The 18,408-nt window shown below is 27.2% G+C and overlaps 1 protein-coding gene across 4 annotated transcripts in view; it reads left to right on the top strand.

Moving 5' to 3' along the window:
- LOC107457568 (serine/threonine-protein kinase DCLK1) overlaps positions 1 to 18,408 on the top strand; it is a 66,170-nt gene that overhangs the window by 16,899 nt on the left and 30,863 nt on the right. For all 4 annotated transcript variants that reach the window (XR_006225519.2, XR_006225520.2, XM_043045551.2 and 1 more), the window contains exons 6-12: positions 794 to 858; positions 1,710 to 1,843; positions 2,125 to 2,182; positions 5,135 to 5,254; positions 9,626 to 9,772; positions 12,829 to 12,962; positions 17,810 to 17,887. Coding sequence is in view for 2 of the 4 variants with exons in the window: in XM_043045551.2 (XP_042901485.1) it covers positions 794 to 858; positions 1,710 to 1,843; positions 2,125 to 2,182; positions 5,135 to 5,254; positions 9,626 to 9,772; positions 12,829 to 12,962; positions 17,810 to 17,887 (736 nt within the window). In the remaining 2 variants the exon portion in view is untranslated. The remainder of the gene's footprint in view (positions 1 to 793; positions 859 to 1,709; positions 1,844 to 2,124; positions 2,183 to 5,134; positions 5,255 to 9,625; positions 9,773 to 12,828; positions 12,963 to 17,809; positions 17,888 to 18,408) is intronic.

Genomic DNA, 18,408 nt, shown 5'->3' on the forward strand with positions numbered 1-18,408 from the left:
AACCTAGGTTTTAATAAACATTTACCCGTATGCCCTGAATTGGGGCAGGTCAGGGTAAATATTTTCATGTATTTAAAAAAATGGAGTAATTAAATTCCCTATCTGGGAATTTTTTCAAAAATTAATGAGACACAATCTTCTTATCTATACACGCATATATAATGCTGATTTGTTAATTTAAAATAACACTTCACTAAGGTAAAGATAAAACCATTATCATTGAATACTAAATAGTATTTCTGTTACTCATATGAAAAGGAATTTAATGAGTTAATAACATTTGACAGTTTCAGCATAATTTAAAATTAGCAACAAATATTCTCAAATGATTGTGTTTCCATTAAGAAATATAAAAGAATAGTAGAAGTTTAAATTGATTGCTAATAAGCACAAATCATTACTATATGAAACTTTTACCCAGTAAAAGTTTTCTTATGAAAAATAAAAAATGCAACAGAATCTAGTAAGTTGCAGCAGATTTTGTAATTAAAATCTTTATTTTAGCAAGTGATTTAACTGAATTTATTTTATTAGATCAAATATTTTCTTATAAAATACTTTAATTTTTCTTTTATTAACTTATAAATCAGCATACTTTATTACCAAAAACAAATATTGTATACAAAATCAAATTAAATTTATTGATTAAAAATATTTCAATAAGTATGTAACCCTAGTGGTATTATATAACTTTAATACAACTAAAGTTTAATAACTCTAAGGTTTAATCAAAGAACTTTTATTTGTGAATCTTTTGTTTTAATGATAAAAATTTTGTGATGTTACCTTTCAGTTTCTCCTTCAAACAGCAGCAGGGGATCTTTTTCTACTTCACAAATCTTTCCATCAAAGTGTCCGGTATGTATATATATAATTTTAATTAAATAATTTGCTTTTTCTCTTTATGATGATTGTTCAGCTTCTGATTATTATATAGTATTATGAAATTCATCTTTAAATGTTGGCTGATTTACGAGTGCCATAATTTTGGACAAATTATCTATTATAGCTCATGATCCGCAGCCCTAGTTTGTAGGTGTATGGAAAATTCTCGATTTATAACATACACCAACGTATTTTTCACATCTTTTTCTTCCCCTAACTGATGGTTTTCATCCCAATCCTTACTATCAATGTTGATGATCCTCTTTTTCTTTATGCAATGGGGACCAATCTTTACGAGTTATTTGTAGTTATTACAGTTTCACAGTCAAGATTATGGTCAGAGTTTAAATGTTGTATAAGAAAAATGACATTTTATGATAATTTTCTTAATTTGTTTCGAGTTTTTTTTTTATTTAACTTGAATTTCCGGTTAATCTACAATTTTTTTTCTTTTCTTTAAACAATTCTCCATAAGAAAAAACTTGCAAAGTGCCTTTGCAATGAAAAAACTAGAAAGAAAAATGGTTTCTTTCTCTTTTACGGAAACTCTGAAAGGTAGTTGAAAACATGAGCTGTATTTGATCATGATTTTTTAGGTAAATAGACAAGTTTAATCAACTTGGATGTGAAAGCTGAACAATTTCTACTTTTTTGGACCACTCTCACGAAGATGCTTTTGTGTATCTATATATATGTGTGTGTTGTAAAGTATATTAATGTAGTTTGTATAAAGTGTCAGTGATTATTTAGAATCAGTACATCAGTATTATTAATTAGGCTTTCTTTATTTTATTTATGATTCGTTTTAAATTCTTTTTCTGCAGAGTCAAAACAAATATGAAAATCAAAATGGTCATAGCTTTTTGTCCCACATACCTCTTCCTATTATGCAAAAGTACGACATTGGTAGAGTTATTGGAGATGGGAATTTCGCAGTAGTTTATGCTTGCTTTAATACGTAAGAATTATCCATTTTTTAAAAAAAATTTTGTTTTAATTATAAGTAAATGATTTTATAATAGTATTTTTGTTTAAAATTTAAAAAAGATTAAAGAAGAAATTCTTGAATTTTTTAAATATAATGATATATATATAAAACTAAATTCTGCTCACAATGTAATAAATAAGAATTTAAATTTTTGTAAAATTTCTTTCTTTTGCTGTTTTTAAACTGTTACAATTAAAACATTTTATCTTAAATACATACATCTGCTTTAACTTTCAACTATTAATTTTCAGATTAAATAGTTCTGAATATGCGCTGAAGGTCATAGACAAAAATAAATGCAAAGGCAAGGTAGGTTTGTTTGTTCTCGTTTTCCTATTGTTTAAAATATTTTTTATTTATTACGGATGTTGTTTCTTATGACACTTGGTCAAGCCAAACGCACTAGCCATTCGCCAGCCAAGCACCACATATAAACCTATCAAATGAGGTTTTTATTGTATTTGGCACTTTGCTTATTTGATTCAGATAACAGTGATATCATGAATTGTATGGTTTTTTTTAAACATTATCTACAGAAATTAAAGAGCCTTCTTTTAAAAGTAAACAATTTTTTTCTGATGAGCATTTTTAATATTCTGACTATATATTATTGAGCTTTTAAATTTTTTCCCATGATTTATTTGCTTGACTTGGACACACAATAAAGTTGACAAAACATTCAAATGAGAGGTTCATAGCATAATATACTTTCTGAATGCAAAAGGAAATAAAAGTACACCTTTTTAAAATTAACTTAATCTCAAACTCGACTCAACTCAAGTTTATGGAAATGTGATAAATGGAACTTTTATTCAAAAATAATTTAATAGCAGGCAAGTTCTTGAATTCCATTGCTACTGGAATTGAGACCTGAATTTTGCATAAAGCTATGGAAACAAAGTCAATGTAATTGCATTTATAATTCTTAAATAAACTAGATAGATTCTGAGCACCAAAAATGAAGGCTACAGTGTTTTATGTTTGAAAAGACGTAATATTGGTAATTTTATCTTGTGAACAGAGTAATTAGTTTTTTCAGATCTTTTTAAAAACCCACAAATAAATAGTAGCTGAATGTTCACTATTAGTGTCATGTTAGCATGAGCTATTTGGAAGGTCAGTGACAAGAGGAAATAAAAACCTTTGTTGTTACTTGTTCACTTATCTATTTTGTATGTTAAGCACGGAAACTAATTAAATTTCCATTGAGAGATTATTAAATATTATCGTTAAGTTGAAAGCCTAACTAGTTACTTAATCAAGAAAAAAATCACTTTCAATGAATTTTCTGTGTTGTATTAAATTTTACTGAAAGGATAAAATGCTTTTAATGCAAAACCTAGTTTTAGTATTGAATATCTGAATCCAAATACAGTCGAACTCGTTTATAACGAGCACAAAGGGACCTTAACATTGTATTTGATAAGTCCGAGTGCTCGTAATAAACGGGTCCTTAAGGCAGGTGTGCAACCAGAAGAGGGGGGGGGGCTTGGGAGGTCAAATGATTGAGTTTACTTAAAATTTAATTAATACTTACTTACTTTAATTACATTAATTAATTTAAATAAATACTTTTCTTAATTTAATGACAACTACCCTCCCCCCCCCAACCAGCAAAAAATTTCTAGTTGCGCTACAGTCTTAAAGGAAAGAAACAATAAACGGAAAGAAAAATAAAGGAAAAGATAAGGGCAATTAAGTTTCAGTTCGCGTTTTTTTTATATTCTGCGCGCATTTCTTATCATTTTTAAAAAAAGATAAGACAGAAAGACTAGAAAGATGAAAAAAAAGATAGCAAGACAGAAAAATATTGCTCGCTAAAACCCGGTCTTGCTCGTTAAAAGCGAATTCTGTTCCATAGACTTAACATTGATCCAACCAAATATTCTCGTTTCCCTCCGCAAATCTGAGTTCTCGTTATAAACGAGTTCGACTGTGGAAGTATTCTGTCAAATTTTGTTTAACGGAAAGAAAACACTTCTCTATTTTCTGCTGTGATGAAACCTAATTCCAATGATAGTCTTTCTTTATAAAAATATTCACCTATCCATGCTGTTTTTCCCTCAAGTCATAAAATAAAACATTCTTACTTGAACTTAACAACACATTTAAGCTGTGACATTCTAGCTATTATGAAACAGAACAAAAGCTCAGCAACTTAAAAATAATAATCAATATTAAGAAGTGATGAGTTGGTACTAAAGGTACAAAACACCACCTTATAGCAAATAGGATTATTTGCATAAAAAACTATTTTTTTTTAATTAACTGACCTGATTATAAGACCAAAACCTGACAATTCCATTTTTAAATTAGCTTCTTGAATATCCTTTCTTTTAGTCAATGAAAACAGTTATTGGAAAGTATGAAAAAGTTTCTCTCAGCTTAGAAAAATTTAGGACTATTCAGTTAAGCTTTTTGTTGAATAATACTAGTATTAATTCAGAATGACTAATATTTTCATCCTGTAATTCTGATCAAACCATTTTATTTTAAAATGTGTTCTTATTGTAAAAGCAGCTTTTAGTTTATGGTTTTTAGGTAGTCATAGGCAAAATGGTTATAAAAAGAAATTTAGTTGAAATTGTAATAACAAAAAATATTAAATTTTGTTTAAAAAACGAGAAACCAGAATAAAATTAACCGAAAAAAGTATTTTTTAAACAGCACATTTATTTTAAAATGTGTTCTAATTGTAAAAGCAGCTTTTAGTTTATGGTTTTTAGGTAGTCATATACAAAATGGTTATAAAAAGAAATTTGGTTGAAATTGTAATAACAAAAAATATTAAATTTTGTTTAAAAAATGAGAAACCAGAATAAAATTAACTGAAAAAAGTATTTTTTAAACAGCACATTTATTTTAAAATGTGTTCTTATTGTAAAAGCAGCTTTTAGTTTATGGTTTTTAGGTAGTCATATACAAAATGGTTATAAAAAGAAATTTGGTTGAAATTGTAATAACAAAAAATATTAAATTTTGTTTAAAAAATGAGAAACCAGAATAAAATTAACCGAAAAAAGTATTTTTTAAACAGCGAAGCTTTCTAAAGTAATAATAAATATTAATATGCTTTTTAATTTCATATCGAAATATAATTTTAAAATATTTATAATGAATAAGTGGCGAACATTTAAGAATTTGCAATTCAAAAGTTATAAAAATTAAAATTATAACTAATTTTTTCTGCTAGTTTTTAACTTACAAGTTTCACTGTAACACATTTACTTTATCTTTTATTTATTCATTTTTTAATGTTAGGAACATTTAATTGAGAGTGAAGTTGCAATACTGAGACGTGTAAAACATGAGAATATAGTACAATTAATTGAAGAATTTGATTTTGAGAATGATCTTTATTTGGTGATGGAACTTGTGAAGGTAAGAAAAACTTACTTGTGTGTGCTTTTCATTTAAATAAAATAAAAAAATCAAGTGTTTTGTACTTAAAAATCAATTAATTCATTTTCTTCAGTCAATAATAATCCATTATAATGTATACTTTCTTGAAAAATTAATTTAAGGGTCATTGAAGCTTTTAATTTGGCTATTCCATATATTTTGCTTTTTATTGCTTTTATATTAAATTGGATTTTTATTGAATTTATTATCTACCTTCTTTCTTTTCTGACACTACAACCCAATATGGGAGGTAGCTTTCCTGTTCTTTGCCTTGGATTTACAGCTGGTAATTTTCATTATGGATTAGATCTTATGGAAGAAGCTAAAAATAAGCAAAACGATTATTTAGGGATAAATATTATTATAATAATTTTAATTTAAGCAAATAAAAGTGAATAATTTAAGTTAGTCTAAATTTCTTAAATATATATATTCATATCTAAATTATGTGTATAGTGCATCTTTCAGGAGAACTCCTCCAGATATCTGTCTCATGTCGTGGGTACTATGGTTACCAAGAAAAGTTACTTTGAATAGGGGTGAACAGCTTTGTCTTAATCTTGGCATAGGTCGGCATGAGTAAACCAATCAACACCTTCTTTCCTCCATTTCACCACCATTAGAGATGTGCTCTCGCTTGTTGCCATAGCAGCAGACAGCTACAGGATTTTAGTCTGGAGGAGCTCTCCTCACAGCTACACTTTATTTATAACTAACCAAATGTAAAACATCTTTATTATTATCACATGATCATTTATTTTTCAATAATAATTTCCTACTCTGTATTTAAAAATTTACTTTGAGAGGTTATTTTTTTTATAATTTTCAATTCAGAGTATTTTAAAAAAACTTGAAAGCATTTATCAAATTATTTTAAAAATTGTATGTAGTTTTTTATTAAATTATAAAGGAAAATTCAATAATTTGTGAATAAAAATTCAGTTTTTGCTCAAATTCAATTCCAATTTTTAATTAAAAATTCTATTACATAAATTATATGAATAATTTTATGATTATATAAAAATTATGTCTATATTAAAAATATCTGTTTATAATTACTTTTAACATATTGACTATGCACTGATTATGAAAATTAGTAATATGTTATTTGTATTTTATATAATTACAATGTTATTTGTAGCTGTGATAAAGATTATTTATTAATTTGTTAATTTAATTGTATTTTTGAAACTTGATTATGATACTGTAACAGTTCTTTTAAAATTAGGTATTAATCAGGGTGCATAGCATTTTTAAAAAGTGCTTAAAGGTGATTATTTTCGTTTTTTAAAAGCCCTTAAAGATGCTTTTTTCCATGAATGTTTTTAAAAGTGCTTAATTTTCCCTTTTCCGAAATGTGATATTTTTCTTTATCATGTTGATTTTTGTCACAAATTATACAAAAAGACATTTTCCTATTCAACGTTTTCACAATTAATTCAACCCCAATCTATTTCGGCATACTGCCGGTCTGCAGTGTATGAAAGCACCATTTGTTTTACACGTTTGCTGAAATACTTGTGGGTCTGCACTTGCGTATACTGAACTGGATTCAGTGGTAAGGATTTTTGACTCTCATGTGAAACCCTGCTAAATTTTGCAAGAGATTCTCAATTTCAGACTTCATTTTCTGCCCTCTGTAATAGAATCGAAAAATCTCTAAAAATTTTGCTGATTACGGGGACCAACTTAACATTGTCAATATTTATTCTCTATTAGTGATAGAAAGTGCAGGGTGCGTAGCATTTTTAAAAAGTGCTTAATGGTACTTTTTACGAATTTCGTTTTTTAAAAGCCCTTAAAGGTACTTTTTTCATTTGGTGCTTTTAAAGAGCGCTTAATTTTTCCTCTTCCAAAATGAGATATTTTTCTTTTCCATGTTGATTATCGCCACGAACTAAGGAATAGAATAGAGTAAGGAATTGAATTAATTGCAATTTGACACATTTTTATTTATAATTATTTAAAATTTTCTACAACAAAATTTGGGTTTTTAACAGTAATTTTCAAAATAAAAAGAGTTTAATGTTAAAATAATTCAAGAACATAATTGGTGGAACATTTGTAATTTTACATATATGTTAATTTAAAATTACTTCATATTTATAATAGCTAATAAATATTCTTAGGCCAAAATTTTGGGTTTTTGACAATTTTCAAAAACTGCGTTAGAAGGTTTTTCTTGACATGATGGTTAAAACCTTCCAAGTGTCAAAAATTTGCCAACCCTGCCTAATTATGATATTTTTTTAAAGTGCTTAAAGGGTACTTATTTTTGTTGAAAAATTTGGCTACGCATCTTGTCTTGTTAATTTCATCGTTTGTGACGCGCTATCGTCTTCGTCACTGTAAATAAAAACATCAATTGTCAAAAACTTACCAACCCTGTCTAATTATGATATTTTTTGAAGAGCTTAAAAATATTTTTTGAGTGCGTGAAAAGTGCTTAAAAGGTGCTTATTTTTTGTTGAAAAATTTGGCTACTTACCCTGTTAATGAATTAATTATAAAATTAAGTTTTATACATTTTAGTGTTATAACATTGAGAAAAATTTTTTTTATTTCCTATTTATAAATTTATTACATTTACTTTTCTCACTAATTTTTGCTCTTTAATTTTCACTCATTTCAAAAATATGTATTAAATAGCTTGGAAATTGACACTATTATTTTATACTATAATGCAATTATAAACTGCTTAAAAATTTTAATATTTGATACTTCTTTTTTAAAAAGAGTTCCATTCATTTTTTTCATTTGAGTTGGAAGAAACGTATTTCTTCTGCAGTTTTATCCACTAATAAAAAACTGTTCCTACTCTGCCTCTCTTACCATCGCTCTTTGTGTCTTTCTCTGGTTCTTGAATTTATTTGTATCTAATTAAAAATAAATGTGAGTGCAGAATTACAAGAAATAAAAGCTATGAACCTAATCAGTTTTTTCCACAATTGTGGATAAAGAGTTCGTAAGTTTCACTCAGGCTAACTTGTAACCACACTGCCTGAAAACTTTTTGCCCCAGTCATACATCAAATCTAGAAACTGTTTGCAAAGAGGAGTCACACTTTTCTATAACTTCAGAAGAAAATAAATCTAAAATCAAATTTTTGATTTCATGTTTGTTTTTCACTGCTCAAAGTAATCAGTAAAAATTAGAATTTTGTCTTCAAGTTAAGGTATCTCAAAATCTGCTATTGAATGCCCTTTTGAATATGATAGTGATGAATAATGAAATTAAGATAAAAAATAATATAGAAAAAAGCCAACGAGTATCAAAATTGAAGATACTTACAAAACCAATTCAGAGTTCAGTCAAGAAGAAAAAAGATTAACTTTATCAATTCCTTTGGCTTTGATAAAGTTCATCTTGCTTCCTTGGCTGAACTTTGACTCGGTTTTATATATGTCTTCTATTTCCATATTCACTTGCTTTTCTTATTATTTTAATTTGAATATTCATTTACCTTTCTGAAGTGTGAAATTGCCCTAAGTTGTGGAACAACTTGTGTAGATATTTCCTTTTCTTCAAAGTTGATAGAAGTCAAATTTGTGAATGACAGGTTTTAGCCACATAAAATCAAATTTAGATGGAGAGTGTAGATCAGATGAAAGTGTATATGTTTTGTATCTTATGAATTTTAAAAATCCATTAAAATTTGCTATCTAAAATGTCATATATATTGTAAAATTATTAGCATAAAATTTGTGGCATGAATCTACTAGTTCTTTTCCTTTTTTATTGTTGTAGCTATGTGAAGAAATTATGATCTCTAAAAATTTAAAGTTTCTCCATGCATTTACTTATTAAAAACAGAGGTTTGAATCTAGATCGGAAACTGACCTATAATTTATGGAAAAATTGAAGTGACGTGAAATTTTAAGCAGCATATTTTTTATGCATATAAAAAAAAGTTACTGAGTTTTTATGAATATGGTATTGGCAAGTTTTGAGGGGTTTATTGCTCCCCATAGTCATATTCACTTATCCTATTGTTTGGCATAGCATGTCCTCATTTGGACCTTGTGTCACTAAACCCCTTCATTCAATCCTGATCATATTCATATTATCTTTCATAAACAACACAAGTCCTTGTGATTACTTGTTTTGTTCTCTCCTTGTTAATGGGTATACTGATATAACATTTCTCATAGTTTTTTTCAGTGCTATTCTTTGTGTAAAAATTATACAGAATAACTTATAGTCAAAGAAAAAAAATCTAACTTTTTGTACTATAGATGGAAAAATGTAATTTTCTATTAGTAAAAGCAACATTAAAACATAAAAACAATGTTTTTCCCTTACTGGTTTATATTTATATGTTTATGAATATACTAATTTATTTTTCTTTAGGGTGGAGATTTATTTGATGCTATTGCTTCTGCAACAAAATATACTGAAAAGGATGCAAGTTCAATGGTTCATGATTTAAGTAGTGCTTTATATTATTTACATTCCTTAAATATAGTTCATCGAGATATAAAACCAGAAAATTTGTTGGTAAGATTAGTTTTACTACTTTCTAAATATTGAATATTATTTTTTCAAATTATATTGTAGTTGAAAGAATGTTTTTTTTTAAATACATGTACTTTCAAATTTTATTTTTATGTTGTTTATACCTCAAACTTGTAAACAAGAATAAAAATGTACCAGTAATTGGCACTTTTTATTAGTTGTGAATTAAATTGTTACAGATGATCTTCAGACCAAAGGGGGTCATAATCTATGGCTCTGTTTTGATACAACCATAAAATAATATTTAAAAAAAAAGGGAAAACTATCAACTAAGTTGCATTACCTTAATTAGAAGACATAACAGCAATTAGAGAGTGTACTCTTGTTAATCCTATTGGAAAAATTAGGCAATTAAAAAACTACTATAAAATAAATTGTATGACATTCATTATCAAAAAAATGCAACCACAATTTTGATTTTATTAATAATAATGATTGTTGACTTTCATTGGTGAAAGTCGACATTTTAGTCATTCACAGTAACATATATATATAGCAGAAAATCATGCTACTTTCCAGTCCACATTGTTTAAGCTGTGTGGAACCAAAAAAGAAAAAAAAATCAAACATTAGAGTGTAAAAAGACATGTTTGAAGGGAGAAAAAAAATTTGTCACTGTGTATGCATTACTAAAAGAAGTTTGCTATACCAGTGGTTGTTCTGCATTATTATAGAGTTGAGTCTCATGGTGAAATTAATGAATAATTACAGTGGAAAGTCGCGTATCCGGAATCAGTGGGACTTCTGAAAGTCTAGATATTAGATTTTTCCATACAATAGATCCCCAGGGTAAACAAAGCTTAATACGGTCTGACTCTAAGAAGCAAAAAATAAATAAGCATTATTTTTCGGGCAATAATGTTTTAGTATTAGAATGATATCTAATCAATTAAAACAAAATATTAGAAAAAAATAATTATTGCTTAAAATATAGAAAACGAAAGAAATTTTGACAGTCATGAAAATATTAATTGCTCTCTTTGCCATTTTAAACTAGAATGATTCAAGCAGGAAGGGGAAATTCCCTTCATTCATTAAGGTGGGTAGATGAAGGAGAAAAATTCAATTCCTCCTTATTTGTCATTCAAGTTGAGGACTGGGAAGTGATCAATTCTTATTTTCTCTTCCAACATTAGCTATCAATCAATCAAACATAAAGGCGTGACATACTGATTGGTTCTCTTTATTTTTTCTTGCTTGACTGAAAGTGACCCTCCAGGTAAATGTTTGCTGTGAAAAAGGGTAACTTTTTCACAGTATTTCTTCTTTCCCTAACACTCTAATAAAAAGGTTCTAGGAAATGCCTCTTTTACTAGCCAGCTGCATAGGAAAGAAGGGGGGAGGGAACTCAGTTGTGCTCTTTTGAAAAAAACTTTTTCCTGCATTCCAGGTCTTGATAGATCTTTTCTCCCCTTTCTGTTCATTTATGGGTTCAATGCATAAATCACTAGAAGCTAGAAAAGGAAAAACTGTGTCAAAAGATTTCTTTCTTTATTAATTTTTTTTTAAGAGAGGGGAAGATGAAGAGATGTTTATTTTGATTGTTAAAAAGTGTCCGGGAAATACACCCTTCCGGAAAAGTGACATCCGGATATGGGACGCTACACTGTATTAAAGAAATTTTGCTAAATATTCGGATATATTAATTGCTTGTAAGTTCGTTCTTGAAATCCCATAAAATGAGTTGACATTTTTAAAAATAATTGAATTAATTTTCTATTTGTATTTTATTTACCATCTAAAAGAATTATCAATCTTTAGCATTAAATAAAAAATATTTTTTTACTCATCTAATCATTGTATATGTGGTTACATTGCAATTAGCTATATGTTGAATACAGTAAATATTTCGGGTGCAATTCTTCGTTTTAATCTATTACAAATATTTGAAAATAATTCTACAGTTCTTATTGTGTATTACTAAACTTTTAAAGTGAAACCTAAATGATTTTTGATCTGGTTCTGTAATAGGAAATATTTCACTCTTAAATTATTAATCTTCTGTGAATTTTCATGATTTAAGATTTTTTTACGTTGAAAAAATTGTCATAAAAAGGCAATATTGTGAATGGATAATAATTGCTATTCTTCAATGATCCTGAAAACTGGAAAAATCAGTTTTCTGGAATGAGATTAGTATCCTCGACTCCAGGTAATTAGTTTTCTACTTCACTTTTATGACTAGAATGAGATTTGGAAAAATTCAAAACTCAATTTTTTTGGAAAATCAATAAAAGCAGACTAAAAGACAAAATGGTCACTTGATATAATTTTACATACACTTGGAAGTTCCATATTTAGAATAATCAAGTTAGGAAAATAAATTTTTCTGATAATAGGTCTTTAAGAAAAACTTAAGGATCAAAATATACCTTATTGAATAAAAAAAAACTAATAATTGATATCAGTTTTTTTACTATAACAATTTATTACTAGTCAAATGTCATTTAATTAATTAAAAAATATTTAGTGTGATAAAATAAATGTCACTAATAAAATATTTAATAAGCTGAACTCTCTCTTGAATGAAGACACATTTTTTCCTTTTTTTCCCCCATTTAATGTGGCAAATTAGCAATGGAGTTATTTTGGTAAAAATAATATTCAAAAACAGGCTTCTTTTTGAAAACCAGAGCCTATACTATTTTATAAAAAAAAAAAAAATTTAAAAATCATTAAGCAGGAACTCGGGGGGAAAAGCAGCAAGGAACTGAATTGAGTAGATTTTTTTAAGGAAAACGTTCATAATTTAAATCAAAACAAAGACTCTGAGTAGGTGTTTCTTCACATTTATTATCAGATTCATTAATATTCATAGTTTATATCTCTCATCGAAGTTTATTTTAAGATTTTTAAGAACAGATTGCAACAACACAGATTACAAAACAGATAACAGATTTTTTCCCTCTTTGTTTTGATAAAAGAAATAAGATTTGCTTATTTTGATTGTTAAAAAGAGTCCTGAAAATTAACGTTTCCTGTTTGATATGGGACTTATTACTGTACTCATATTTATTTAATGTGTTAAAATTTTTTAGGTTGTAGAACGTGAAAATGGTTCTCGATCATTGAAGCTTGGTGACTTTGGCCTCGCTGTTGAAGTTAAAGAACCTCTATATATTGTATGTGGAACCCCTACTTATGTTGCTCCTGAAATCCTTGCTGAAAGTGGGTTAGTAAAAATTAAGAAGACAGCAAACTGTTTTGATTTAAAGAAATTTTAGCTTTAACGCCTTCAAATCTGGCATCCCGTTAATTTTCTATTGTATATCATACATTGAACTTATGTAATTTAATCTGGTGCTCCATGTTATCTTCTAAATAGTAACTTTGTAGTAATATGATTGAACCTTGCTGAATAATAATGTTTCTAAGATATGATAATGCCATGATTTATGATTGATAAAAGCATAAAATTAAGATATAAGTTTAACACATTTTTACAGTACTTATTTAAAATTTTCACCTGTGGTGTTGTTTGTTTTATTTTTTGTTTGGTTTTATGTAAAAATAAAATGCCTATACTCACACCGGATAAGTTGTAAAGTCGAACTCAATTAAAAATATTCCTAGATGTACTGGGTACTCGGCCTTCCCAGTCAAAATTTTATTTCTTGATAACTTCTGGCCTAAATCTTTTTTTGTACAATATGGGTTAAAGAGCCTAATAATATTGATGTTTAATGGGTTAAATTATTTTAGTTTTTATACATTTTTTTTTTAAATACAAAATTATCTGTAACCACTAACATTTCAGATACTCGTTCAGCTTCCTCTTAGATATCCTGTTTTCTATTTGATAGGTTATTTGGTAATCTCTGAACTGGTTGACTTGTATTGACTCTTAACCAGGGTTGGCAGGTTTTTGACATGTGACAGTTTTTGACAGTTTAAACCATGGTTTAAACTGTCACGTCAAAAACCTCACTGTCAAAAATGTCGAAAATGTCAAAAACCTATATTTATATGTGAAATTTTATTAATACATAAAATTTATATATTTTTTATAAAGGATAGTGTTTCTAAATATGTTCTAGAAAAAATAAATTTAAAATTTTGAAGAAACACTTATATTTTGAATAGTAACCAAAATCTTGTACTTTTGAAAGCTCACATCTTTTGTAATATTATGTATTCATTTTCATGTGTTATTGAAAATCTGCAGTGATATTATTAAGAAATTTATTTATAACCAAATTTAGTGTATAGTATAGATTATACTAAAAATTAGACATTTTTAAAGATAAACATTAGCAGTTTTGTACATTAGACATCTTTTAAAGAAAAATCTTTTTAATATTCTTTTAAATCTTCTTAATAATCTTTTTAACATAAGACAATACAAATTTAAGTGCTTTCTGTTAAATACACAGAGTAGTTAGTGTCGATTTACAGTATATTCAGCCTATTCATTTACTATGCTGAAAATTTAGTTTATCCAAATACTTGTGAATTTCATTTTGCTGAATACTATATAGTTTTGTTGAATATCTAAATATTCAGCTGTTGAATAATTACTTCTTGCTTTCAAGATATGCATTATTTGTATTCTTAATACAAGTGGAGAAAAAAAAATTAAGAGATAAAAATTGTTTTAAAATGATAAGTGTAATAATTATAAATAAATATAATAAACAATATGAATTATATTTATCATTATTCATAAATATAACTACTTTTAAATTCAAATTAACATACTGGATAATAAAGATATTCGGTATAACATTAAAAAAAATTTTTTATACACTTGTATCTTGTATCAAGTTTGTATTTATACAACATAACTTGTAAGTTCCTTATAAATATTAGTTATATGTTCCTTATATGTCAAAAATGCATAGTAATAAACTTTTAATTTTCTTAAGTATCAAAAAAAAAAAAAAAATTTTTTTTAAGTATAAATATTTAAACAATTTTTGTGCAAAATTTTTCTGCACATGCATTTGAATATAAATTTCTGAGATTTTAAATCTGTTATTTTACCTTAATTTTAATTAAAAAATATTTTAAAACCTGCTGATTACCTATAGTATAATTAAATTTCAATATAATGCATGGCAACTGTTGGTAGTTTTGAAGTTTATATATTTTCTTGGCAAACTTCAGTTTTTGACATTTTTGACGGGTTTTTGACGGTTTAAACCAGTATTATACCCTTGTCATGTCAAAAACCACTTTTTGACGTCAAAAACCCAACCCTGCTCTTAACATGTTTTTATTTTTGCATTTTGATCTTTCGTGATGTTTTGCTTAACTTCATGGGTTTCTGTTGTTTGTTCACCACACATTAGTCAATGAATGTGTGTTTAAGTGCTATTGCTGTAAGTAAAATGTATATCCCATTGATGCCTGATTTAGATATGAAAGATAGTACAATAGTATATGTGTCTGCGTTGTGGACACTTCAGTCCTACATAGTTGTTTGTGCCCTTTGACAGCCAGATTTTTCATGTTATTTGTTAACCTCTTCAGGATGAGGGAGTCATATATGCATTCTTGCAGAATCAGAATTTGGATGGAAAAAAATAATAATCTGTTGCCTAAATACGGTAATGGCTAATTTGACAGACATATTTTGCTTCCACTTTAATCAATGCTAGCTTAAGCACATATCTATTTGATGTTAGTTCAAAGTGCAACTATATAATTTTTAATTTGAAGTAAGTAGTGATCAATTAAAAAAAAATTGGCTACCTGTTTTATCTTTTTACCCTGATTGAGAATGTTTCATGCTGGCATGTATACATGACAGTCTGCGTGAAAGGATTAAATTATTAAGGAGTAATGCCCAAAGCAAATTCTATACATCTTATAAAGCATTCTGATGTTTAGAACTATAACTTTAACTTTTTTTTTAAATTGAAAACCTTTTTTTTAAAAAATATTATTTAAAAAAAACATGACTCAAATGTGTTAGGCAAAATTAAGTACTTCTTTTGAGTAGTATAAGAATGAATTGAAACATTTTAATGATTGCATATATTGTGACTTAAATTTATGCTTAGTGAGGCAGAACTATTTTTTTTCACAAATTTTTTCTAATTTTTTTTCACAAATTATCAAAATCAAAGGATGATTTGTTAAACATAACCTACTAGTAGTGGGTATAGTTGTTATATAAAGTAAAGTAGAATATAACGAAAAATTGACAAATTTCCTATTGTGATTAAATATTTTTATTGAAAATAATCTTGAAATTGAAATAAATATTTTTCAAATTAAATACAAATCATATGGATTGGAATTAAAATTATAGACTTTGCTTTAATAGCTGTGACAAATGAAATGTCGCTGCAGTGAAATAAGGAAAAACTTGCAAAATGTTTGAACCTTTGAATTTGTGTTACTTTTGCCAGGGTTTATTATCTACATAAAAGTGTAGGTATCGTAGTGCACGATAAATTGCATCGAATTGATTCAAAGCTTTATATTCTGTGTTAATCTTTTGAAACTGCTTTCTCCTCGCCTTAGTATAACATTTTATTACCTGCCAACACGTTTTTCTGCTACTGATGCCCTTTTTGTGTGCTAGACTATTTCTTTCGGTAAAATTTGTTTGCCTGGCTTTAGTGTCACACTTGTAAAACACATCTTTTTTTTAAAGAAAGAAAGCCCAAATGTTTTATTATAGCGTAACTGCTATCATCGTATATTTTGTTTTGTCAGGAATATTTTTCCTGGTGCTATAACCTACGAGATATGAAATTTACTAAAATTTTTTTAATTTATTAAATATCACTTAAAAGCATTTTGAAAATCACAACACATCAATAATTCATTAACAATAAGAAGACGGAAGTTCATACTCAAGGATGCCACACGTACCTAAAAATACAAAAATTGGTAGAAACTTAATTCATTTTTAATTATTTAATAGATTTAATTATTTAATCATAACTACCACCATGACTTACGTTACAAATTATATATATTTAAAGGGAAAATGTTTCTTGCATTCACTTTCAATAGTTAACTGAAAGACGTATGCTATAAAAAGTTGCGAATTCGAATCTCATTTAATAGATTTGTGCTTTTTATTAGTCACCATTTTATAGAGTTTTAGGTGCAAATAGATCCCCTGAATACTATGAAGTAGCTATAAAAACGTAAAAAATGTTAACAATTATTGTTCAGTCAACATCAATTTAAATATTACAGAAAAATGTTTAAATAAAATTATTAAATTTTTCTATTCTATGAAAAGTATCTTAAATAAGCTTGATTCTTAAAACATAAGTATTGTAAAAATTCTTATTTGGAGCTGAAATTTAGAAGTTGACAACTAGTGTTTGCTTGATCCTACACACTCTAGGCTCTTTAAATGGTTAAATAACATGAATCCACCCACAAGAAGTTTACAAGACGGAAACTCATTCTTTGCATTCATACCATATAATACCTGATGATGACTAAATAAAATGATCACTAAACATTAAAATCGAAAAAGCTTCTCATTTGAAATGTTGAATGAATGAATTTGAAATTATGTAGTAATCCATGGCAAAAAAAAGTTCATCTTTTTTTAATTTCTATGTGTGAAACTTGATATTTGGAAAAAGTCTTATGTTTTTCTGTGTTCTATCAGTTCTTAAGTTACCCTATAATTGATAAATAAGAAAGTTACATTTTGAAAGTGAAGCATTTTTTTATTTTAAAATATTTAAAAAAAAAAATTTCCTCAAAATTTCTATTCAATTTAGAAAAATGTTGCATTGAAGGAATAAAACAATTGTCTCTTCCCTATATAATAAAAATAGTTTTTTTGCCTACCTAAGGTAAATCTAATACAAATCAATTAGGGATACATAAAATGTTACATTGAGCTTAGGAAACAGAAATTATATGCAATGAATTGTATTGGATTTTGTTTTCAAAGCAAACTAATATTGTGAAACAAAAATTTAGGTGTTGGCTAGCAACAATCCCTTAGTAATAAAGAAATTTCGATTCTCTTTTTTGTTTATTGTTACTGTATTTCTGAATTATTTTACTTACTTCTTTTAATTTATTTTATTCCAGCTATGGTTTAAAAGTTGATATTTGGGCTGCTGGTGTCATTACTTACATCCTTTTGTGTGGATTCCCTCCTTTTGTCAGGTAGTATATTTTATTATATAAACATTTTTTTCAAGTTTCTTTGTGTAAACAATTTTTTTTAATTCTTGTTGCTGAAAACTAATGTGGTGTGTACAGTGTATTCTGCAATGATTCTCTTAATTATATATTTTTAGAATCCTTGATAATTTTTCTCCTTTTTGACCTCATTGTAGTCCATGGGCCGAAGTCTCAAAAGCAGTTCTAAACTAATTTTCGTTCCGACACCCGAGGGGCAATTTTATTCCACCAAAATGGAAGACAATCTTGGCTGAGAAACATAAATTCAGGAAGTTCTCCAAAGTCTGGTTGTCCATTTATTGATAGTTATAAAAATAATGAGGAACTGTTTTGTTTGAACGAATTCCGTATTTAGCCCAAGAATATCTGTTGAGAAGCTCACTTTGACGTCACCTGGAAATGGTGAGCTATCAGAACAGAAACAGCTGTGCGTTAACTACATTAGTGTTCCCATTCGTTCTCGTTTCTTTTGCGTTAAACCGCTTTAGAAGTTTTAATATGGG

The sequence above is a fragment of the Parasteatoda tepidariorum genome, chromosome X2, assembly GCF_043381705.1.
Source record: "Parasteatoda tepidariorum isolate YZ-2023 chromosome X2, CAS_Ptep_4.0, whole genome shotgun sequence".
Classification (NCBI taxonomy): Eukaryota; Metazoa; Arthropoda; class Arachnida; order Araneae; family Theridiidae; genus Parasteatoda; species Parasteatoda tepidariorum.